The 25391-nt window shown below is 36.7% G+C and overlaps 1 protein-coding gene across 2 annotated transcripts in view; it reads right to left on the minus strand.

The window, feature by feature from the left end:
• The window catches only part of LOC134799339 (homeobox protein homothorax), a 346576-nt gene that overhangs the window by 233509 nt on the left and 87676 nt on the right, over positions 1–25391 (minus strand). For both annotated transcript variants that reach the window (XM_063771743.1, XM_063771744.1), the window contains exon 7: positions 4126–4252. In XM_063771743.1, coding sequence (XP_063627813.1) covers positions 4126–4252 — 127 coding nt within the window. The remainder of the gene's footprint in view (positions 1–4125; positions 4253–25391) is intronic.

Below are 25391 nucleotides of genomic sequence, written 5' to 3' on the forward strand. Positions count from 1 at the left end.
ATTCTCGAAGTGTGAACAGAATCACATCATCTGACAAACACTATGAAGATAATAGGCTCCGAAGTGTAATACACCGTGTTTTTATTGAATTCCGTTAACTTCGGGGTATGGTTAAGTACGTTTAAGAAAACTAAATGGCATAGTTAATTTTGAAAAAAAAAATTTTTTTTGCTTTTTTTTTCAGAAAAAATAATATTAAAAAGTAATTAAATGTAGCATATAGCGTTGTTGTAACACGGGCATTACATTTAACTAAACCAAACAATTGAAATCTGTGACATATCAATGTCAATTCGAACATCGATCGACCGAGATTTTACTTAAGTTTAGTAGCAAATGTATGAACTCATTCTAAACACTAATCAATATGTAAACCGGCCTTAAGGCAAGTGTACAAGCTTGTAGAGGCCTTATAGGAAAAAAATAAAATATTGATTATCTTCGAAATGGAGTTAATTAGAATATCGGTGTCTTTGGGAAAGTTACTTGATTTAAGCTCAGGTATGCACCCTTGAAATTAACGGAAATCAAAAAAACACGGTGTATATGTAATTAATTTAAGTGTGCGTTTAGATATTTATGACTAGATACCTATCTTTTTTGCTCCATCTAGGCATCTTAGGCACATCACAATTCAAAAAATCTGATCCTGAATCCGTATGGTCACTTAACAAAAACAGATATTGTCTTTGGCACCTGTCTTTTTGTCTGGGAAAATCTCTATCTTCACGAAATACATTCGGTGGCCCTACGGAAGACCTGCTGGTCTGGACCTGCTGAGTTGGGTCCATTTCGTAATGCACACTTAATGATCTGTTCTTTTCTTGCTGTTGTTGTCTGTACATGTTCGTACATGTTTTGTGAACATCACGAATAAATATCTTTTAAGTATATATCTTTGATTATCTGAATTTATTACCTATCTGACCATAGAGGATCTGACATATGATCACTAAGGCCCAGAATTTTTGAAAATTAGCTTCTGTGTTCCTTAGACCTCTGAAACCACTTTTTTCTACAGTTGCTTTTTCTACGAATCCAGTTCTAAATGCATGCCGTGCAATCTAAGTACGCTCACGTGACTAGAATCGTCCGACTGACAAGGTTTATGAAGATAATGGGGGCCGACGTGCCATAATTCTATTTCGGGAGGGGGCTAACGCAATAATGGTCATATTTTCCCGCTTCGGGTTACCTAGGGAACCCTATTTTTGGATGTGCTTTCGGAAGGCAGAAAATATATTTATAGATTATGATTATTATTCTCTTTATTTATTTTTCTTTCTTTGACTAAGTTATTTCTAATGTATGTATAAAAGTAAAACTTTATGTACAACACATACAAAAACAATACAAATTCCATATAAATAAATTAAAAAGATCATGATTATTAATAGAAATTATTATGGATGTTCGAAACTAGATAGCGTTGAGTAATGGATTAGGAGCAGTATTCAACCAAATATAATTAGCTAAAAGGGAAAACATGTAAACTCCGTTAACTGTTGTTAGATCACATTTTGTTCCTCATTTATCAATTATACATATTAACCTCCAATTGCAGACTAATGTCAGAGACTGAAATCGATATTATATATCTTCATTCTACAACCAAATCCATATCGAATTCAGTCAATATATGAAATGTTCCGCTCTCAAATAAAATCTTTAAATTATTTTCCGAGCGACAAACAAGCACTTTATAGCCCATCAAACATGTCAATCTAGAATTCAGAGCTGCAATCGTCCATTCCTGCCCTAGGCCATAAAGGATGATTCCCCCGGGAAATCCACAGCATATATTATTAATTAATAAAGTCCGATCCGCGCTCGATTGACGTCCACGCGTATAATTGTCAACTGTAATTGAAAAACCCGATTACGCTGACTAATTATTAATTCGTAAATAATTTACCCCCCTCCCCCCTCCCCTGGGGCCCGTGATTGAATTAAGGGGGTATTTTGAATTTTGCATAATTCAAGTTAGCCCTTTATGGCTGTTGAGGAGTTTTCGGCGGTTGAAATTGGCATATAATTTTATGCGGGGTTAGGACCTGAATTTTGATGGGCTGAGAAAAGGATTAGGAGGTTTTGGAACATTACATTAATTACATGAATATTACCTACTTATTGTTGCAAAAATGTTCTTTAAAAGCTGATATTGTTGATAAATCTAAAATAATAATAAGTATATCTAGTTTTGTTAATCATACTGACCAAGAAAGTGTTAAAATAGAAAATCGCTTTTATTTGATACTTTTGAACTAGAAATGTTTAGCGCAGTTAAATGATGCGTGATGTGTTATTGGCATTGATATTACAGACAGTTTTGGTTACTGATACTGCTGAATTGTATCGGATTGATATAGAAATCACGCACGTACACTGTCACCAGAATTTTCCGCATGAGCCATGAAAACACAATGCTGACTGACGCACAATACTCGCCGACAAAGCTCCGTTTCCCGGCCGGAAAAGTTATTTTTTTAATCCTCAGATCACTGTAACGCCACAGAATCCAATTTACCAGTCATTTTGCCGTCGCGCGACAAACCGAACAATTACACATACGTGCGGCGAAACTATAATTTCCACGTGTGCAAAAAACCACCGCTTTGCGCCCGCTGCGTCGCTTTTGACGGGTGTCAAACCTCGATAGCGCTTTTGTGTCACACTTCGAATTTTTTAGAGCTAAATCTGAACACAATGTCTGCCCACACAAATTACACGTATTCATATGTATGCGATTATCGTAGATGCGGACGATACCACCTCATTTCAATACCTATTGTACGTTGCTGTATCTCGTAAAGTCCTAAGTCATATTCCTGCCATATTGCATGCGTCGTTTGGGTGCGTTTGAGGCGCCGACGACTGATGCCTGTGACAACTGGTTGTAATCATTTCTCAGGTACCTTTGTGGTGATAGACGTGACGATGGGACCCGTCGTGTGACGTGAAGAGGCGTTGACGTGTCGTGTCGGATCTAGATCGCGGCGACATGTTAATTGTTAGCTCGTTCACACTTCGGATATTTCTGACTAGGGTGCGACATTCCTAAATGCTGCAATTATGATTTTTTTGCGCCTAAACTGCTGAAGAGCATTTGCAATTCTTACTACAGTTGGTTACTATGATGCTTATCCTTTAAATTAGGCATAAGATAGGGGGGTGGTTAACCTCTTCAGTTATTGGTACGTGAACCAAACCAACCAGGTGAGATGGGCGGGAGCGTTTACAGACGTGTACAGGTTAACGTGTGGTGTGAGACAAGGTGGTCTTAGCTCACCCAGGTTGTTTAACTTGTACATGGATGAGTTGATCGCTAGGCTCAGCGGCACGGGTATTGGATGCTCAATTGGCGGTACCATTGTTAACAATATCAGCTATGCAGATGATATGGTGCTGCTGTGCCCGGCGATCAGCGCTCTTGTCAAACTGTTGAAGATCTGTGAGGAGTATGCGGTGACCCATGGCCAGATGTACAACACCAAGAAGAGCGAACTACTCGTTTTCAAGGCAGGCAAAAAGGAGTATACGTTTATTTTTAATTTTAATTTTTACATGATAATATTTTAATTTTAATAATTTTAATTTTATATTTTGTTGGGTATATTTTTTGCCTGAATTAATTTGATTGATTGATAAGAGTGTAAAGCTGTAAAAAATGCTCTCAGGGAAGGTTCAATGATGGCACCGATTAAGAGTTAATGAAGTGCTGCATAAGTATTCAGTCTCAAATCTTCCAGGTTACTGGTTAGTAAGGAAATGATGATAAGAGACAAACTTACGGTGCCTTTTATTGGCAGGAGTGAATAGGACAACTGAATATTTCAATCCAACAAATATCTAAAAGTTCTGTCCACCAGAGAGTTCACACAGAGCTCTAGTATATACGTGTGAAAGGGTGTCTATCTTAGGTTATCTACGTTTGTAACTGCGTATCATAAGAATGGGTGTTGCATCCAGCACTAAGGCCTCAAGAGCCTTCTTACCTCCCTAGATTTGTCTAGCGTCGAGAAGTGCCTATTATGTAGATGTTGTAAATTTTTAACCGCCTATCATGACCGGAATTGGACTGCTCCAGAACTTTCAGAAGTCCCAAGGCTTCAGGGCTAAGCTCACCTGGATCTGTCGCGTCGAGGGTCTGCGGCGGGGGCTGACTGAGGGGGCCGGGGGTGCCGCCGGAGCCGGGGGACCGAACGTCATCGTTCACGGCGCCGCCGTACGACAGCGACGACGAGGGCGGTCTCTGTTGACAATACCACAATGGTTATGATCGCCTGGTAATCCTGCCAAGATATTGGCTCATTTTTAGAGAAAATTACCAGGATTTTTTAAGATCTTAAGGTTAGTTAAGCTGAAGGCTTATTAGTAATGAAATGATGGATGATTTTAGCGATCTCCCAGCTCTTTAATTAATTGAAAGTTATGTTGAAAATAATTTCACACCCGAGCTCCCGGCACACCCCGGCCTCGTTAAGCGGTAATTTTCTTAATTGCTAGTTATTCTTTCTGTTGTAAGTGTTGCAACGTTAGCAGTCAGTTCTTACTGTAATAAATAACGCGTAAGAAGAGCACGCGAGCCTTACCAGTTCTTCTGGTGTCCTGGTCCATTGCACCTATAGACATAAGCTCAACAGACACAAAAATATTAAAATACACTAAATAAACTAAGTACTTAAAGTTTTGTATCATTAAAGTTTACGTACCACTACATATAAATACTAGTAAACTTTATATACCTATAAAATTATATACTTACAGACATTCCTTCAAGAAACAGTAGGCACCGTAAAACCACCCAACTATAGGTAGGGTAATTGCGTCAGTTTACCGTCCAGTGTCAGTTTCCGTCCACTTGACGTATTAGCAAATAATACATTTCATTTTTAATTTGCTACTTGCTGAATATAATTTTTATGTAGATAGATAAATTGTTTAGATGTTAAGGATTGCAATAAGTCCAAATTTGTGCAGCTATGAAGGTTTACTTATTCAAATTTCGTCAAGTGGACGAAAACTAGAGCCGGACGAAAACTAGTGCAATGACCCTATACTTGCTGCAAAATTAAGTGGCGAAGTCAGGTCTTTCACTCTTGGTTGGTCTTAATAAGGGTAAAGGAGATAGCATTATGAATATTATGATCAGTCACCAGTTGGTATAGCGGCAAATATAGCCCAAAAGCTTCCAAATATGGTCGGAAACTAACTCCAATATCTTCGTTCAAGTGTCAATATTATTTGAATGTTTTTTTTTATACTACGCCGGCGGCAAACAATCATACGGTCCACGTGATGGTAAGCAGTCACCGTAGCCTATGGACGCCTGCAACACCCGAGGCTTACATTTCAGAAAAGGAATAAAAAACTTATTAGACAATACCAAGAAGAAGATTGGTATTGATTCTCAATTACGTGTTAAACTTTTTAACAATGTCGACCAAAGTTGTGTAGTACAGCAGGCGTATTATGGATGGTTTTATCCACGTGATAAAATAACCGTCACTTTTTAACACCGCGGGATAGAAAGTGATGGACACCGTTTTATCACGCTGTCACGTAGACAAGAACGACCATCATATTTATCCGTACTGCCGGCGTATTATGGATGGCTTTATCCATTTTTATCCACGTGATAAAATAACTGTCACTTTTTAACACCGTGGGATAGAAAGTGACGGAGACTGTTTTATCACGCTGTCACGCAGACAAGAACGACCATCATATCCGTACTGGACTATACATAGTTGGGTACTTGGGTGATGTAACGGTATAGGTAAGTAGGAGCTCTCAAGACTCTAATATTTAGGTCAATAATGATTTATTTTTCTTTTATATAAGCTTTGCACTAATTTCTAGTCAGCAAAAGTATCAATAATATCGAATGTAATTCAATTAAAATATTTCGCACAGCGCATTAGCTTAGCTAATACAGCGAGGAAATGCGGCCAGCCTTCTGGGCACCTTGCCCGTTGACGGCGATTTAGGGCAATTTTTTTACCTGTAGGTAGGTTAAGTACTTAGTATTAAGTTTTATTATGTTGGTTTTTGTTTATTTAATTTAGTTTTATCAATAAATAATAAATAATACATTAAAATATTAGTTTTAAACTCGCTGTCGGTTTAACCCTAGCTGCGCTATGGCGCGTGACAACAGCTGCGCTGCGCGTAATGAACCGTACGCTTATGAAATTCCTTATAACACTCTTTCCTTAAAGCTAGACACTTACAATCATTGTTAGTCTACTTTTTATGTAACCTATAATTAGTATAGGGTACATGAAGTAAACTTAAGTATTCAAGTCATTCCTTGAGATGTTTTATAATCGATCAATTAAAGCTGGCGCGATTTTTGAGGTAATCAGACCTGCTAGAATGAGTTGCGTTCTCGCGCGCGACTCCATACATCTAGCGCGACTTCAAGTATGGACTCGCGCGCGAGAACGCACCTTATGCTAGGCCTATAGATTCTAAATAGTAATTTCTTCTTGATGCAACAACAGTCACATTTCTGGCCAATTTTTCTTTTTAACAAGTGTGCATTTATCCACTGGTATTTGAATGTTAGTCATGAAAACTCATACAATTTGACACTTACCTAGTGGACGTTCGAGGATTGAACCCAAAAGAGCGTTCACATTATCCGGTCCGATATCGGATGTCGGATATGACTACACTACGAAATAAAAAATAAAAAAAAATCCTTTTTATATTTTTTTATATATTTCATTATTTGTTGTTCAACAGAAAGCGTTAATGCAAAAATGAGAGAACTTAATTTTTTTTTAGGATGAGAGGTTATCTTCGTTTGTATGGCGGCGCCTAGGTTCGTTTGACTCTTAATGTTAAACTTGGTTTAGAAACTAGTGGCACTAGTTTCCGAACCCCGTTTCTTCCTTATGGCCAAATCGCACCGGTAATGAGTTAATTGTATCCCATTTGACAAGGACCATAAGGCAGGTGCGATAATGGGCGGGTGGCGTGCGCTCGCGCTCGTTATATTGCTTCCGAACATTACGACAGAGTCAGTATTAGTACTGGAAAACTTACTCTGTACTATAGTGCCACATGAAATAGTAGAAATTAAATAAAATGGAATAAAAAAAATCCATATTAAATTTTTGCCATGTTTAAGCATTTTACGTCAAAAATGTGACAGTTACGTAGGAAGTAGCGCCCTCGTTTATTTTCTACAATTTTATGTCGCCATCAAAAAAAGGGATTACTAATACTACTACAGGATTGGCTTAGTTCAGTCTTGTAGCCTCGCGGACAAGAATCTAGAAAGTGTTTGCCTGCAGTAATCATTTAGGTATAAAGAGAGCCAGAGAAATTGATTACTGAATCTGAAAATATATCATTAATGTTGTTAATTTCATCTAAAATAGATGCAGAATAGAATAGATTCAGAATGTAGAGTTAAATCTCCATGAATTCGAGATTGAATTAAAACTTAAGTTTGAGAAATAATTAAGAACAATGCTATTCACAATAGCACTGACCAAGTGACCATGTATGTAACCATTAGGCGTATTTTGCCCTAGATTACCATACTCGTGATTGATACGCTGGTACAGGTAATTGCCGAAAAAACGCCTAATTGCCGTCATGTAACGGAATATTGATTGATTGTCTTACTTGCTCTAATTTAGAGTAACCTGTCACTTCATGACTAACATGCCAATCGTTAACGCTCCGTAGTGTAGTCATCTCTCTCTATCACCCTTCCATATTAGTGCGACAGTGACAGTTGCGTTTCGTTCACTACTATGATTGGCATGCTGTTTACGCGCTCTGGTGATTGAAAAAAATGAAAATTGAATGAGAATCGATGAGAAAAAACTCAAAGGTTTTGACAAATGAAACTAAAGATTCAACGAAGGCATTGCGTCATTGAAATCACTTGCTCCACTTAGAAATTCAATATTTATCTTCTAAGAACGCTGACATTTTGATGCTAGCACGCGATGTTATATCAAACGTAAAATGGATACACAAATGTACGTGGAATAGATTTCTTGACACATTTGTCAAGAAATCCATTGATGTTTTAGTATTTGAATGTTACTTAGTAATACATACAGGAGCAGTATTGGAGCGTGTTACTAACGATAAAATCGATTTGAGAATAGACGTCCGTTCCATTACGCCAATCCGCTGACGCTTAGATCTAAACCCTAATTTGAATATCGAACACATGCTCTCAAGGACTTCAAATTGAATGTCTGTCCGTTGATTTAGGAAACGGAACGATTAAATAAGGTTCAAAATTAGAACGGTTTTACAAATTGAAAGCGCGTAGCTTATTCAAGTTTTTTTTTTAAATAGGTTCTTTTTGTGGCAGGAAATGTGGACGCTAATGTGTTCCGTTCACACCATGTGTGGATCAGAAATGACTTACTTGCAAGTTCGTCATTATGGTCATTGTTATAATTCTGTTTATTCGTGCAAAGGGCATAATTTGGAGTCGTTAGCCAATATCTGTCAGAACATTTGTTTAATGATGGTGAACCATTTAAACACCTTTTTAGGCGTCAGCAATAGGGTATTTTCCTACTAGTCAAATCAGTTACTTTTGTAGAACTGTCAAACGATTTGCTAATATGGAATTTATATGAAACATTACATCGTGACGTCACGGTCAACTCACCTACTTTTTATATTTCTATCCGATTTATTAAATAGAACTTGTGTTTAAAAATAACTCCTTACTGTGTTTTTCTAATAATTATGTGTTGCTTTATTTCATGCATGGTGTAAAATATTTATTTTAAATACAGTACCTATACCCTATTGAAGAGGCTAATTTACTATAGTTTAACTGTTTTGAGAATTAATGAAATTAGTCGATAAATCAATATATAACGATTAAGCCTGTTGTGTGACTTGTGTGTATTATTAACAATACCAATTATTTTGGCGATTCATAAAGAGTCGCTGATTTGACTTGTGAGGACAAAACTATTATGCAACGACTTTCATCGTGAAATATGAATTGTTATTTTAAACATAATAATCACTAAAATCTTTAACAAGAAACCATTCCGCGTCCTTGCAAAAAGAGCGGGTATTCTTTGAGTTATTTCGCAAACAATAATATCCACTTACAGTGGGTATTGTGACCACATTGTAGCGGGTTCGATTCCTGGAAGCGTCAGATTTGGGTGAAAGTTTTTGTGGCGACACATGTGCTGATCAAGTGTAACTCCTGGGGTTTATGGGAGCCTGGTACATTTTTGGGTAGCAGATGATAGACGTATTGATAGATTACAGTGACGTTATGCGGCAAAAGGTACCGCTTTGCTGCAAGACAAATAAATACTGACAAAAAAATCATCTTTTAAAGTACTTAGTAGCCTTTAGCTTGATTTCGTCACATTTTTAGTTTTGCTTACCAGCATCAAGGAAAAATGTGTGTTTGAAATATATCACGAGACTATGAATTGTCTCTCAATACAAAATAAGTTATTGACTAGCACCTTATCCCATATTTTCTCTATAATAAAACAGGTAGTGACCCTGCCTATGAAGCCGATGGTCCTGGGTTCGAATCCCGGTGGGCATTTATTTGTGTGACGAGCACAAATATTTGTTCCTGTGTCATGGGTGTTTTCTATGTATCTAAGTATTTGTAGGCATATTATATATATCGTTGTCTGAGCACCCACAACACAAGCCTTCTTGAGCTTACTGTGTGTCTTAGTCAATCTATGTGTAAGAATACTCTATAAGGGATGACTCACGTTAGACCGGGCCGTGTCCGGGCCGGAGCTTCCGACGCTTACTTTTCTATGTCATGACAAGAATCACGTGATGCTTTCCATAGAAAACGATGCGCCGGAAGCTCCGGGTCGGACACGGCCCGGTCTAACGCGAGTCATCCTTAAAACAGCGGTCAAACACCCAAACACACTTAGATAGAGAAAACCTTTGTCAAGCGAACTTACAAAAAGTTAAGTATAAAACTAGCGAAGGAGAAACAAGTAGCATTACAGATGGCGTCCAAGGGGAGACTGGACTTTTCCATTACCATTAATTTGGCCGAATGAGACTTTACGACATCATCTTGAAGAGCTCGTATGTCTTCATGCTGGTCTTTTATTTGTCGTGTCAAAATAGGAGGATAATTTTGCTGTCGGGAAATGTTACTTTGATAGTTTGGGATGTCAATTGTGTCAAACTTATTTACTGTGATAAAGTTATAATAAAGTTATCCGTAGGTACACTACATTACAAATACATGAATATAACATAACATACTACAACCGTAATAACAGAAAATTTGCTCCATGGCGACTAACCCCCTAATTCATAAACGTGTACTAAAGTTGACAAGCCGATAATAATCGTTTGTCCCTTTCCATCATACCTAAATACGTCGGAAAGGGACAAACGATTATTATCGGCTTGTCAACTTTAGTAGACGTTTATGAATAAGGGGTAGGTACCTTACTCGTACTCTACACTTCCATCCTCGGGCCTAAAACTATTTCTATATCAAATTTCATCTGAATCGGTGCAACAGTTTAAGCATGAAGAGGTAACAGACAGACTGAGTGCCTTTCATATTTATATAGTAGTAGGGCATTATTAATAAGTAATGTCTTGTGTCTTCCCATATAATCTGACTACAAAATATAGGTTACCTACCTATTCAATCGCTCTAAATTTAAGTATCAAATATTTTCACACATTGCGATAGATTCGATACATACACGTTGTCTTCATTATCCCTGATTCAATACTCAAGTCTGATACCAGTCTCATCCAAGATCTAGTGTCAGCAAAAACGTTGATCAGTCGTCAATCAAACTCGCGCGCAGCAATGGCGCGTGCGCCGACGCCGTGAGAACTGCGAGAGTCAGCAACGCATTGTTATGAATTGTTATTCATCGGTATGAAATGTCTAGTATTTAGAAAACCTCGAATACTTTCGGTAAAGTATTTATTAACCAAATTAAACTTACTAGTTTTAGACTTGTAAAGCCACTTTCTGAGCTACCTAGGTTCCTCTTTCATCATTTGATATTAATTTATCAGTAAGTATATTTTCTATGAAGAGAAACGTAATGAAGAAACCTGAATCGGCTTTTTATTTTATTTTACCTACTAACCTCTTAATAAAATATGTTCCGTTGATTCAAACCGTCCACCCGGCTGCGCACGCGACCATACATTTCAAGAACAAACACAACTCCCCCGTCATTGTTCTTTTTTCGAATTGTTTGCGCGTGCGGTTGACGTGCGTTTTGTGAACCCCTTTAGTAAAGATAAAAAAAATGGTTGCCTATGTTTATAAATTATACCTATGGCAATTCTTTGCAGCCAGGTCCAGTACATTGGACTTTTTTGGTTAGTCAGATATATATATTAGTTGGTATTTAATTCATATTAGTCTAAATATTTTTTTTCTTTTGCCAGAACTGGCAAAGCTAATAAAAGTTGTTTTAATATGATCCTTAACAATTTAGGTACACAAAGTATCTTATGTTACTTGAGCTTAGCAAAAAAATAATTTATTAATTTTGTTTTTTAGTTCGATGCTTTGCGCAATTGCTTTTTATCAACATTTATCTTTTTTTCTAATGACGTATTGTTTTGCCTGACTTGCTATAGATGCCTCAGATATATCAAAGAAAAGTCTATGTTCTATTGTTGATTCAGACTCAATTAAAGAAAAAAACTTGACAACTAACAGTTACTAGAACAGTGCAAACGTAAGTGCATATAGTAATCAATGCGATTGTTAAGCGTAAAAACATATATAGGCTGTTTAGAAGCTTGGAAAGGATTTTAGAAAAAAAAACTATATGATGATCTAACACGAATAATATAAGTAAGTAATAAATATGAAAAAGTTGATCAATTCATATAAGCATTGAAAATACCTATGCAGTTCTTGATCATTCTGAAAATGAACAATGTGAACATAAAGTAAAAAAATAGACAAACATCAATAAAATCTTTCTTTTTTTGTACAGTCATCAAAACTATTAGGTAGCACTTATGTATACACGATAAAACTACTATACCATCCTTGCTAATGTTTAGTATCCTCAAACCCCCTGTATGTGCCTGTAATTACTCACATTAAGTGCTTATTTACGTTTTACTGTGAGACTCTGATTGTGTTTGAAAGAGCGGCGCCTTTACACGGCTCACAATAACATTATTATCGGCATTATGCAAAAACTGTTTTGATCATGTCTTTATACGTTTAATATTTTTATTGCGAAATCATTTTTATTTTAATGAATTTGTATTTTAATGAAATTGACATTTTCATGTTCTCTGATAATGTGTATAAAAAAAATTGATTCAGTTGCTTCAAACAAAACATAATTAAAAGTTGCTCCGATGGGCCATGCTGTTTTAACTGTTTTTTTTTTTACTTTTTTTTTTTACTCGCTCATTAAAATGTACATGACTACTTCTGCCAATATGAATTTGTAATTGCATCCATAAACCTATTTTGTAATCTTATCTTTGTTAATTTTACTTTTACATACATCATTTATATTGTTACCTTGCGCTATATAGGTACATTGTAGATTTATCAGTAGGTAATCTAGTAATCTGTGGACGATGTTGTTGGTCTCACACTTTATTATCCTTTGTACTCTATTTCTGTGTCTGAATCCTGTGTGTTACTGTTTTTTGTTCCAAATAAATTGAAAAAAAAGAAACAGTTGGATGAATAGTATATAGACTCTATAGAATAGCTGTTAATATAGTCAATAACCTTAAAGATTTTATTATACGCATAAGAAAAGACGTTTCAAACGAAGATTTTATGATGCACTTATGAAGCATTTTCTAAAAGATGCGGTGTGGACGTTGATGAGGTTTTGTTATTATCTATATGTATAATATTGTTTTAGAAAAACTTAATATCAGTGGCATTGTTTTCTTCGATCTTTTCACTGTTCATTCTATATTTTACTTTCGTTCACACGTTACTGTCTCACGCTAGAAACGTCACACCTATTAATTTATATTTTATTTCGCATTCGTGACTTCAATAAACAAGTACGGCTATTAAAGTGTTACCAACAGCAACACTCTTAACTGTCCATCCGTGGACCTTATTACAAAAGGCGTAAGGTCCACCTATGGACAGTTAAGAGTGGACGATGGTACCAAAACAGAAGCAACTAAAATGATATCCCATCAATTACTGTTTCCGCTCAAGGTCAAGTTTTATTGTCATGACCATCATTGTCACCGTTACCATCATTCTCATCATGCCCAGGATTTATGACTCCGTGATGACAATTATAAGCTATCATGGCGCCAGGGTCACTGACCCTCATGGGAAGCGAAACACGCACGTGATAAGAAAAAAATCATACAAATATTTATACAGTCCTTATTTGTGAAAGCGTAGAGTCTATTTTGTACTTATCTAATTTTGCGTATCGATAAGTCAAGTGTTTATAATATTTGCCCTAATTCGTAAGTTCTCTAGCGATATTACTAAGTCGAGATTAGTTTAAGACACTTTAAGATAAAAATGAAACCAGGCGCGCAGAAAATAAAGGAGTAATAGACGCTGGAAAAGCGTCTTGTTACCTAGACTCGCACCTCGGGCAGAAAATTAATATCGTCTCATTTAATATGCAAATAGTCCGGCCGGTCTCTTATCTGTGTTGTCCGGTCCGTTCAATCAAGGTGTCCTTTAAGCGCGCTATCTGCTTGCAATCTCACCTCCTTGCTCTCATGCCGCCTTGGTACCTTCAATTTATTACCGCCTAGTATCATTAACGTAATCTTCATTTTATCTATTTTCTATTCAATAGGTTTTTGAACCCTGTTATATTTGCTCAATGAGTAGAAAATGTATACGTGTAACAATATCGGGATTATAATTAGGTGTAACATTACAATTTTATTCACCTCTACGTTTAACATGTTAGAAAAACTTTAACAAATAATGGTTAATGAAATAATGAAAGTGTTATAACAAAAAGTTAACCGCGAACCAACCTACATCGTCAAACAAAAAGAAAATTGGGTCAAAGTTTCAATAGCTAATCAAGAGTAATTGTGTTGTAGTACAATGTAGGGAGGGTCACAGTGATTCGATCTCCATTGTTCGGGCCGTAACCGGAGATGGCACGCTCCAGACCCTTAGGGAAAGCTGGGGAAATGTCAAAAGAATGTTCGCCTATGAATTATTTTGTTGGTTAATGATCAAAATGGAACCATTCTACCAGAACTAAGTGCTTTTGAATGTGGGAAAATCTTTAGAGATTTTCATAAAAGTCACTATCAAACTTCAAACAACGATTTATAGCAGCTACTTACGAATTTATATCATCCACAAATAATTTTAAAAAGAGCATGCGAACACACGTAGGGAATAGAGAGAGGCCGACAATGGGTCCCTGCGGGGCGCCGCAATAAAACATATCGTGCACCTACCACGCTGACTCCGGGTTTTAGTTGATCACCTGGTGCTATAGGAAACTAATTTAGTAATTTAATTGAGCTCATTGAAATTCATAGTCCTCAACGTCTGTAAATATAAATAAACTGGCTATTCTAAGATTTCTAAGAAGCAAATGATTTAAATAGTCAGTGGAGGGCTGGTCAGACGCGAGGTAGACTATGCCATCAGGAGTCGAGGCACGCTGTCGCCGAGCATTAATATTAACAATGTAAATACGCAGCGAGCCACACGTCATTAGCTATTCAACTTAACGGAACGACTAGCATAAATAATGCAAGTGCCGTGGCCAGCTTCGATTGCTTGGCCTCTTCTTCCGCCGGATTCACTAATTGTTACTTTAATTCTTTTATTGTCGTGTTATTTAAATGAGAGCGGGATTTGGGTCGTCATTAGGAGCTCGGGAGTGTCTATGCGGTGATTTGGCCGTTTTTACGAGCACAGGGCGTGGGCGACGCGATTTGCTTAATTGTAGGCACATATACGCTTGGATTACTTCTTTATTTGGAGGAAAATAGCTTATTTTCTTCGCCAAATTAGTGTTTCTATTTGTATGATTTCCAGCATCAAGTAAGGTCACGTTAGGTGAGAGAAGTAAATATAGTTTATTTTGCCCGGGGCAAGAGAAATAGTATATGAGGATTCTCTACAAGCGTTTCTCTTACCCCTTCTACCCTTACCTTTTTTATCCTTTGGCAAAGATTCTCTATCAGAAGTGGTTTCAGCACTTTCAGCTAGATTATATTCTAACCGAAATCTATTGTTTTACATAATCATAAAAAACGTATTATACTCGTAAAAAGAGGGCGTTTCAAACAAACAAAACGGAAATCGACTTGCAATAACACACGGTCGCGTTTATATAGAAAACTCCGTCAATAGGCAGTCGAAAGCTGAAGTTTAATTAACCAACGCTTTAAGCTTAATTGTGTGCAGCTAAGCTGCGGTACACGTGGCTAGTATGTACTAACAGGAAATTCATTGACCATCGATGAACCTTATGGTCTTTCGGATAAGGTTGACGAAAGGTTACTTAACGATGGTTTCAATGTACACGCGTCGTGGGTCTTTTATACTCGGATTAACGGGTGACGGCTGTATTTGCATTTTATTAATTTTTTGACGACTGGTTGATTTGAGTATGCCTTGGTTTGGGGTCTAAAGAGTTAAGAGTATTTTGGTATGGTTGATTAGATTTAACTTTGATGTCGTGCTGGAGATTTATGAACTCATAGTAGGTAATAGAATTTATTCATTTAGTGATTTATTCAATATTCCTAATTCTAACTTCTTTACTAATTTATGGAGTTTAGCTCATAAAATTGGACTGTATTTTAATGATACCTGACTAGATGTTGATGCATGAGCATAAGAATGAGAAATAATTAACTAAAATGATAATTTCAACTTTAATAATATTGAGATAAGAGTGTATGTAAAGAGAGCCATGTGGAACATACATTAAGCAAGTGATTACGTATCAATATGGAAACTAGCAATCATCATGTCAAGTTAGCTTTTAGCCTGTTATGGGAAGTCCATATCCGACTATCAGAATCAAACATACCTAGTTGTAATACTATAATGGATCTACGAAGCCAATTATCCCTAAATATATACTCAACTAGACAGTATAGTACACGTAAATTATTTGTCATCATACATAAAACTAAGATAAGCTCTAACCATGTAATTTGATTGGAAGGATTAAACCTACGATTGCTGTATTTATTTCAAATTCCTGCCTAATGCTTTTACCTGTATATCTGATGCTTTTCGAAAACAATGACTGTGTTACATGGGCATTAGCCACCGAGATGATCGCATAAGAATCCTATTTTGTCAGTTTCCAAACAGCCCTGTTACACGAAATATTATTAAGGTGCCTAAAAGTCCTACAACGGTGTTTTTACACACTTAAGAGTCACTACATTTCCTTCTTAACCATAGACTACCGTTAACAAACACGAGAAACTATTCAAACGCACCCCATACATTCGGCCATAGTTATTAGACCGCAAGCAATTACGCGCAAAAACAAACAGCCGAGCCGAGGGCGAGGGCTTACGAGCGTACGAGTGTAGCTGTCAGGGGTAACAATTAGATGGCATTGGGATTTTGACGCGCTGGCGACGTTGAGGACCTTAGGAAATGTTTGATTTTTTTACTAATGACTATTGGTGGGGACTTTAATTTATCGACTTACGATAAACCCTACATTGTTACGATTGTATTCGTAAACATTTTCTGCAATAATAATATACAAGTGGTATTTCATTGAATCCAGATTTTTAATTCACGCTGACCAATAATTAACTCTAGTTAGTCTCACATTTTATAAATAAAGACACAATCACAGATGCACTGATTCAGTAATAAATAGCCTACATTCCTATCACTAGACTAATCAGACTGAACAGTCTTAGTATAATGATTTTATTGAATTATTTGAAGCTAAAAACAATTCTGAACACCTTTTCCTGTTATTTTTCCAGAAATCACAAGTTACCAACTGACCACAGCCTCTTATCGATTCTCTGATTTAAATCGGTCATATGAAATGAACCATGGGATGTAGATGCCTTGATAAAAGGAACATTCCAAGGTTGAATAGTAAGCGGCTATTCGGTGGAGATTGTAAAGGCCAGTGATCTATAGTCTCAATGGTGATGACCTGTTTTCTCGGGGGTCATTCCGATTTTAATGTTTTTCGAGAAGCTTTTGGAGCATTCCACAAAATTGTCTAGAGTCTGTTCGGTAAGAGAGGAGTCGTGGAATTTATTGAGCCCCATACATTCCACGACTCTTCTATTTCCGCACAGACTCTACCGTTGCCCCATACAAACGCGAATTTTCTCAAGATTTGCAGCTAGGTGTTAGCTACTTTTTCTGTGAGAAAGGATCAAAACAATGCTCAGAAAAATAATCATTGTCTTAAAATGCCGATAATTCTAATACATACACAAATAAGGATATAAACGCTTCTTTTGTAAAATTAGGAAGAAAGGTATTAAAGAGGATTATAACTATTATAAGTATGTACCTATATTTATTTCATAAATATGCTATAGTTAATTTATAATGTGTTTAATGAACCATCATTATCCTAAAAGTATGTGAGTACATTATTCCTATTAGTCATTAGTACCTATGCAAGAAGTGAAGTCACTACTAGTACAACTTACAACAGAGATATGGCTTGTAAGATGGAAATCATAGTAACATCAAGTATCCTTACGAATAACTCCTGTTCAACCTTAAGACCCTCGAAATCAATAAACTGATTTTTGGACCCAAAACAGCTCCTTCAAACCCAGAAATCCCCGCAAAATCTTCCAGCTCCAAATTTTTATTCCTGCCATATCCATTTCCTCTTCCTCCGTAACCTGACACCTTATTGTCCTCCCTCTGTGGTGCAGCACAATACTCGGTTTCCATTGAGGCCTTTGTTAGAACAACATATGGAGTTGAGGGAGGAAATTAAAACGAGGCAGTTTTGAGACTGATTTGAGCCCGATTGTTTGTGGTTGGGGGTGGTTTGGTCTAATGAGTGAGGAGAGTTGATGAAAACAATGTACTTATTGATTTTTGGAAGTTTCTCGTAATATTTTGAACCCTTAACACATTCATTGCCACTAAGTGCTATGGATACGCTCGTAGCGCGTAGCCACGGTTTCGATATATATAGAACGCGTAGTCGCTACGAACAGTGTACCCGACTGTCGGGTTCTTGGCCCTGAATATGTTAATTCAGCAACGTCCAAAATACAATTCTAACAACCAACAAACACATTTGAACCTATTTTTTTTCTTCTCAACCAGTAATATTGCTACTTTGAGCGCCGTGTTTTCTGACGATTTAAGCTTTAAAATTAATTAAATTCAGCAGTAAAAAAAAATAGTTGCTTATCGAGTAGGTAACGAATATCAACGAGTATGTTGTCGTGTACTCAATTCTCCGATTCTTGCATTATTAGGTTTGTTGTGTGTACACCAATTTGAAAAGTTTATGAATGCATGCATCAGTTAAATACCTACATAAATATCAAAAATCTACGACATCAAAAACCTGATGGAAAAAGTTTCCGGACTCAGCAATACCATAGGTAGACTAGACTAGACGGCCAAAGACAAATCTAACTCGAACAGATCACAATTACCGAGATAGGCAATCTGCCAAATAACAAACGGCCCTTATCTGAGCGAACCTAACATACTGCTTATTGTACCCATAACCAACCGAATGGAAATAAGAAAAAACAAAAGTACAGTTAAATTCGAAACTCCGAGACAATCCGCTTCTAAAAGCGAAGTGTACTTACATAATAAAAAGGGAACTTTCAAAGATATTAAGAAGAAACTTAAGAAAAGGGATGATTGAAACAAACCCTAGAAGTTTGGGCACGTCCCTCCCAAAGTGTATTAAACCGCCTCAACTTTGGTAAAAAGTGAAAGGAGACAAAGTGAAATAATATAAATATTTTTAGTAATAAAAAGTTGGTATTGGTGGGTTCTGTTGTGGTGTCAAGTAAAAGAGGGCAGCGGATTTGCTTTTGATAAATAACTATTAGACACCCACACCAAAGAAAATCCAACCAATCAGTTACTTACTAAAATAGTATATAGGTACCTATATCAATTTTTCTGTATTGTTTACGTCACCTTTAATAAGTTATTGCTGGCTTAGGTATGTGTTAAATGACTTAGTGCCACTTGCACCATCCCACTAACCCGGGGTTAACCGGTGAACCCGTTAACCCAGTTTCACATTGTACTGGTAACCATGGTAACTCTAGATTTAATTGGTTAACCCCGGATTAATGGGATGGTGCAAGTGGCCCTTAATCATTTTAAATTTAATTGCAAGCTTTAGTGAGAATCTGGGTAAAGTTTTTGTTTTACCGTTATACCCTTAAAAGACGTAATAAATACTTAACTATTAATCATTTTCCATGCTTTTTCATATTTAAATAGGTACTATTCTACATTCCTATTATGCGTTAAAATTCCATAAAACTTTAAAACTTTCTGTACATATTAGCAAAAAAGAACTAAAATAATTATGTTCAATGTTTTTATATAGATTTAATAAACATGTGATATATAGTATAGGTACATCTATTCGACTCATTTTTATATTGTGTCATGCATCAACTCATTGTTAAAATTTTCCAAACATTTTGTTTTTATTCAACAATTTTTTACGGAAATAAATACATAATAGGTCAAAACATTTTGTTACTAGATATTTCGGGCTAAATTCCACACTCATGTACAACATTCACAATACAAGTTATCAGCTATAGTCTCGTATCTTCGGCCAGCCTCCAACTTGGAAGTTAGACAAGGGGAGCCCCGAGAGACGAGGTGGAAAATTTTAGGATGCATCGCGATAACGCGCCTAACCGTTCCGAGCATGTTTATTGTAACGCCGGAAAGTTCCCAGACGTCAATTACCCACGAAACGTTGGCATTGGGAAAATGTATACAGATATTTTACAAGTTTTTAATAATAATTTATTTACAAAAGCTGGTTTCCATGCGAAAGAGAGGCTAGAAGTAAATTTGAGTTGGAAACTTTTAGCAGGCTCTGAAAACTCAGATGATTTTATAAAGAATAGAAAAATGAAGAACACATATCAGCATAAGCGAGTTAAACTTAAAAAGTCAACAATCTTCATTGTTGTAGCAAAAGAGTTACTGATAACTGAAGAATGCGAACAAATAATCCTAAAACCACTTCTAATACTTTAACCCATTTCAAAATATGTTGTGTTTGGTGAGTGAAACTTAACAAGCTGTTATCGGTCACTCGAGTTTCGACGAGATCCTTATCAAGCATATCTGCCGATAGCTGAACGTTCCCAGGTTACGTAAAGATTGCGTTCTATCAGATTGGGCTGAGGATTACGGGAAATTTACTGCTAAGTCAGATTTATATAATGTTGAAATAAATTCTTCAAAATTTCTTAGAAAATATTAGAAGGGTTACATGCTATAATCGTCACGTTTAACTATTAATTGGTACAGTAAATATAAAAGAAATTCTTAATCATATTTAAGATAAGTGAAATAAACTACATATATGTATTTTTAATGTAATTTATGCTCACGACCAAGTCAAGAGTAAATTGAATTTACTGTCTTTGAACAAGTAAAAGCAATCCATTTATAAACTTGTTAGAATAAGATTTTTATACTGTTACTGATGGTGGAATGTACAATTGCCATTAAAGATTAATTCTTGGTATTATTCACTTCACACATGCAATCAAAATGCCACACCTATTGCTTTCTCTACTTGTACTATACATTCCATACAACACGCAATACATAAAACAACATTCATTAATTACTGTTGCTTTAAGTTAACAAAAGAACAACCAGTTAAAATAGCCCAGACAAAGGCACAATAACTCTCAGCAAATGACATCAGTAATACCGGAGAAGGCATTAACCAGATATCAGAGCTGAGCCGACATTGGCTGCTACTAATAATAACAACCCTAAGAACGCACCCTTTAAGAGTCTCGACTAATAGAAACCGGAGAGACAGACAATCCATCACGACCCCTCCAATGTATTATTTATGGGGACGTGCGTACCACTGCTAATCTTTCAATATTTTGAGAATTCCAGGGGACATGTCTTGAGGAACTTGCGAATGTGATAACTGATAAAATCAACCTTGATAATAAAACTATAGAGCTCAATGTTGAAAGACTTGAAGATGCTGATAACATTTGTGCTGCAGTAGGGAATGCAAGAGATAAAATCAGCTATGCAGATAATGACGACCGTAACTATTAAGACATAGGGATCTTTTTAGATTATATTTACGATATAGCTGGCGTGGTTTGGTAAGAATAATTGTAGGATTTGTTTGTTTTGGTAGGAATGGTAGTAATGGCACTGAACCAGAATGGATGACGTTTCCTTAATGAATATCGGTTATGAGAGTCACCGCTCTTATGGCTAATGGCAGCTATATTGTACAAGTCGAGGGATAAATAATTAGATTGCAATGGAATTCAATACAGATTTATATGTATATTTACGTAAGTAACGTAAGGAATGCATAATAGGAGCTATAGTTTAATAAGATCAATTGAATGCGTGCTATCAATATTTTTAGAGGACACTGTATTTTTTTACCAATCTTATATCACAAAACAAAGTTCATTCTTGGATATACATACATACAAAATAATGTTAAGGTGTTTATTAAAACCTGAATTTGCATAAAATACATTTTAAGTAGCGTGATTTCTCTAGCAATTCAGTATCACATTAGAAACTCTGTTATTTATTTCGAAAAGCAAAACCGGCTGTACAGAAAACTGTCCGCCGTCTATTTCTATAAATACATCACTTAAGAGAAAAAAATAGAGATTCAACGCAGAGGGTACCGAGAATAGATCCCTGAGGGACTCCGTGGCCCGCCCTGTTCTACAAAACTAGTGGTTTTATACAGTTTTTATTGTGAACGACAGAAGGAGGAATATGGCTTTTAAGAAGTTTTGAATGAAATAGACATGAAACTATGCGGTTGATTTGTGGATATTGCCAAATCATGTTTCTCTCAATGATTTACTGAAGAGATTTTACTCAGTACTTGTAAACTTATTAGTACAGAAATACAGAGAGTATTTGTGAAATATCTTCGACAAGTCAAAGTTTATTAAGTGACATTTTTTTATTAAGTATACACAATTTCCGGCGCCAAGTAATTTTTAAGAAAATCACAACAGGACAAACAACTGAATGTTTTGAAGATGTTAAGAAATTGTTTCACAAAATAAATCATCTAAGCACGGCAAGATAAATAGTTCCAAGCACAATCATAATCTTCATCAACGAACTAAAATTTAATTCCACCAACCGTCAATCCGTCACTCGGTTTCAAAACGGATTGTTCTTAATTTAAAAAGCGAGCATAACGCAACTCATTAGCCCGTAAGGTAACGAGCGTAAACACAAGCGTAAATCGAAACGTAAATTAAGCGAGCGTAAATCAAGCAAGCACCCGCGGCCATTGTCTCTGCGATATAGATGAGCACCAGAACGAATTATCGATTTATTAACGATTTTGTGTTATCGATTCCATTAGGATTTAATTTCTCACAAAGATTGCTTCGCTCGTTTTCGCTTCCGGACTTATAATGATTATAGATAGATTAAATATAAATATGCTGTTTAAATCCATTCTAAATTAAAGGCGACCTTCATTGTTGGTCGCTTTGCAATTCAAAAGTCAACCTTGATCGGAAACAATACAACTCAGAATCGAGTTGAGCAGGTTTTTAGACACAAAGGTGATCTTGGACATCTTGACCTAGAATGCACGGAACCGCTGCCAAATAATCGACGCGATGTCATCGCAGTCGCACTTGCCAGAGAGAAAATTTCGCAATTATAAATCTAATTCTAGTGCATTGTGACTGTCAAAGATAGAGTTTGTAACCACTCAAATCATATATTATGGCTCTGAATTTGTAGTATATGTCTCAGTTTTGCGCCTAAAAGACTTTTGGGTGGTTTAATTTGAGTTATAGTCGAATTTTTTGATACTTCATTCTAAATCATCCTTTTATATAAAACCCTTTAGTTTAGGTGTCCAATACATGTCATATATCTCAAAACGACGCGTCTTGAACACGTTTCTAATTATAAATCTCTAAAGAAGACTCCATTATTTACAGAAGACTTAAGCCTCCAACAAAATTTAAAAAAGTTTAAGCTTCATCTAAATGACTATGGTGTTAAAACCGGCGCGAACTCCAAAGACTTCTACATTTGTCAAAGGTGCGCCAACTATCGTTAATAATCCACAGTTAACGGGTGCAATAGCGCGTCTAATTCCGGCATTATCCATTCGAAATTCAAACCCGCATGCTCAAATTAATGCCTGTCCGTTTAAGAAAACAATTGACACAATCGCACGTTCGGGATAGTTCGTTCAACTCGTTCGTGAATCATCGTGCGTGCTCGGGTTGGCATCGGGCCTAATCGTCGGGTGTCGAGCTCGCATATATCTTTGCGTGTGTCATCGGGGTTCATTCCTGGGCTGGTTGGAGCGCCCGCTGACTGACGGGGTGGTGGCAGGGTTTGTCGTGGGACAAATTGACGGCTCGTCACCGGTTACCTGTGCACGCCCATTTGTTGCTGGCGCTCGTCCGGACGGACGGAGGATTTGGAACGCAACTTCCGTAAACAAACAGAGCTTGGTGTACAGCGAAATGCAAATTCGGCGTCTTTAAATCTTTTGTCGATAGTTCAGTAATATTCTCAACTGAAGATTTACTACTTACTACTCGACACATAAGGCAAACGTAAATAAGTACTTCTCATTTTGAAAGCCAGTTCACTAGCTAGCTAAGCTTTGTTACGGATAATAGGTACATCTAGTAAAATGTGTTATATTTTTCCTTAGAAACACATTTACTCGTCATCTTGCGGTCTACTCTACAGACTTACGTACACATCCATGGAAGTCAAAATATTTGCTTTAATATAAAACAGCATCATGTAAAAGGCAAAATTCAAAAATCTAAATGTCTCAGAGCCATCTAAGTGCGAAAAACAGATTCAGGCTAACCAGAAAAGATGTAACCTAGAATATTTATATCGAATATTCCAAAATCCATCTCCCAAAATAAACCCGGCAACCAGGAGTTATTTCCGCCCATATACAAAGTATCAGAAGACAATAAGCAAGCCGGCTAACGAGTGTAACCTGACGCCGAAACCGAACCGTTCATTAGGCTCCTCTATTCAGGGCGCCTGGTACAGTGGTATTTACTTACATAGCCTGCGATTTTATATACTTCCTACTTTTGACAGCGTAACTAGAATTATTTGGCTTTTGCTCATTCAGGGCGCCTGGTACGGTGGTATTTACTTACATAGCCTGCGATTTTTTATATACTTCCTAATTTTGACAGCGTAACTAGAATTTGGCTTTAGCTCGCGACTCAGTCTACACACTTTTAGAAAAACTATTATTATCCACCATTTTACCCCCTTGGGGGATTATTCCTTTAGTGACGAATATCCCATATTTGTTTTCGGAGAAGCCACTATTTGTATGCCAAATTTCTACTAAATCAGTTTAGGTATAAGCTTGCTTAAAGGTGACATACATCCATCCTCACAATTCTTGACATTTATATGCCTAATATATTCGCGATAACATTTATTCACGAGCATTATATGTATATGAATTAGCAATCGTCTCTCAAGTTTCCATCACCAATGATTATATTATTAGCGACGTATAAGTTAACGCTAACCGGGCAGTTAACAAAAACTTGTTAAGTGCCTCCGAACACGTCTGCCTCACGCTTGGAAGAAGTTATAAAATGTCACCTAACTCGCTCGCTTCCGATCTCGAAAAACTGGCACCAGCATTCCCTTGAGCCCGTTCAGAAACCTTGGGGATTATTCAAGAATTTATTTCAAATTAAACTTAAAAATCGGAAAATTTCGCTAGAAAGTCTGAGTTGGCGAAAGCCATCAATTACTCGCGAACGGAAAAAGTGCATTTCAGTCGCTCAAGAGCGATTAAGAGCGTCTCATTTATCTGTCACTTTTAGAAAAACCGGGTTATCGATGCAGGAATGGAGCCCTAACAACTAATTAGCGACCGTAATAATTAAAGCGGAGTTAATATTATTCGCGCGGCGACCGCAAAAAGCTATCTGGCGTTCGGATTTCGCTCGTCGTATTTTCAAAATCGTCGCGCGGTCATCTTTAAGCTTGGATTCTTTACTGCTGGTAGCTAAAAGAGGCGCAACTTTCACACTGCGACAATCAAAATTAGCCCTTATTAAGTTCTTGTTAAGTCAGGTTATTGGATGAAGCAGGATTTGGGCTTGTGTGTGTCGGTTGGGTGATACGTATTGGAGATACGTGTGATTGTATTCCGTGAGACGCAGGC

Source organism: Cydia splendana, chromosome 18 (genome assembly GCF_910591565.1).
Source record: "Cydia splendana chromosome 18, ilCydSple1.2, whole genome shotgun sequence".
NCBI lineage: Eukaryota > Metazoa > Arthropoda > Insecta > Lepidoptera > Tortricidae > Cydia > Cydia splendana.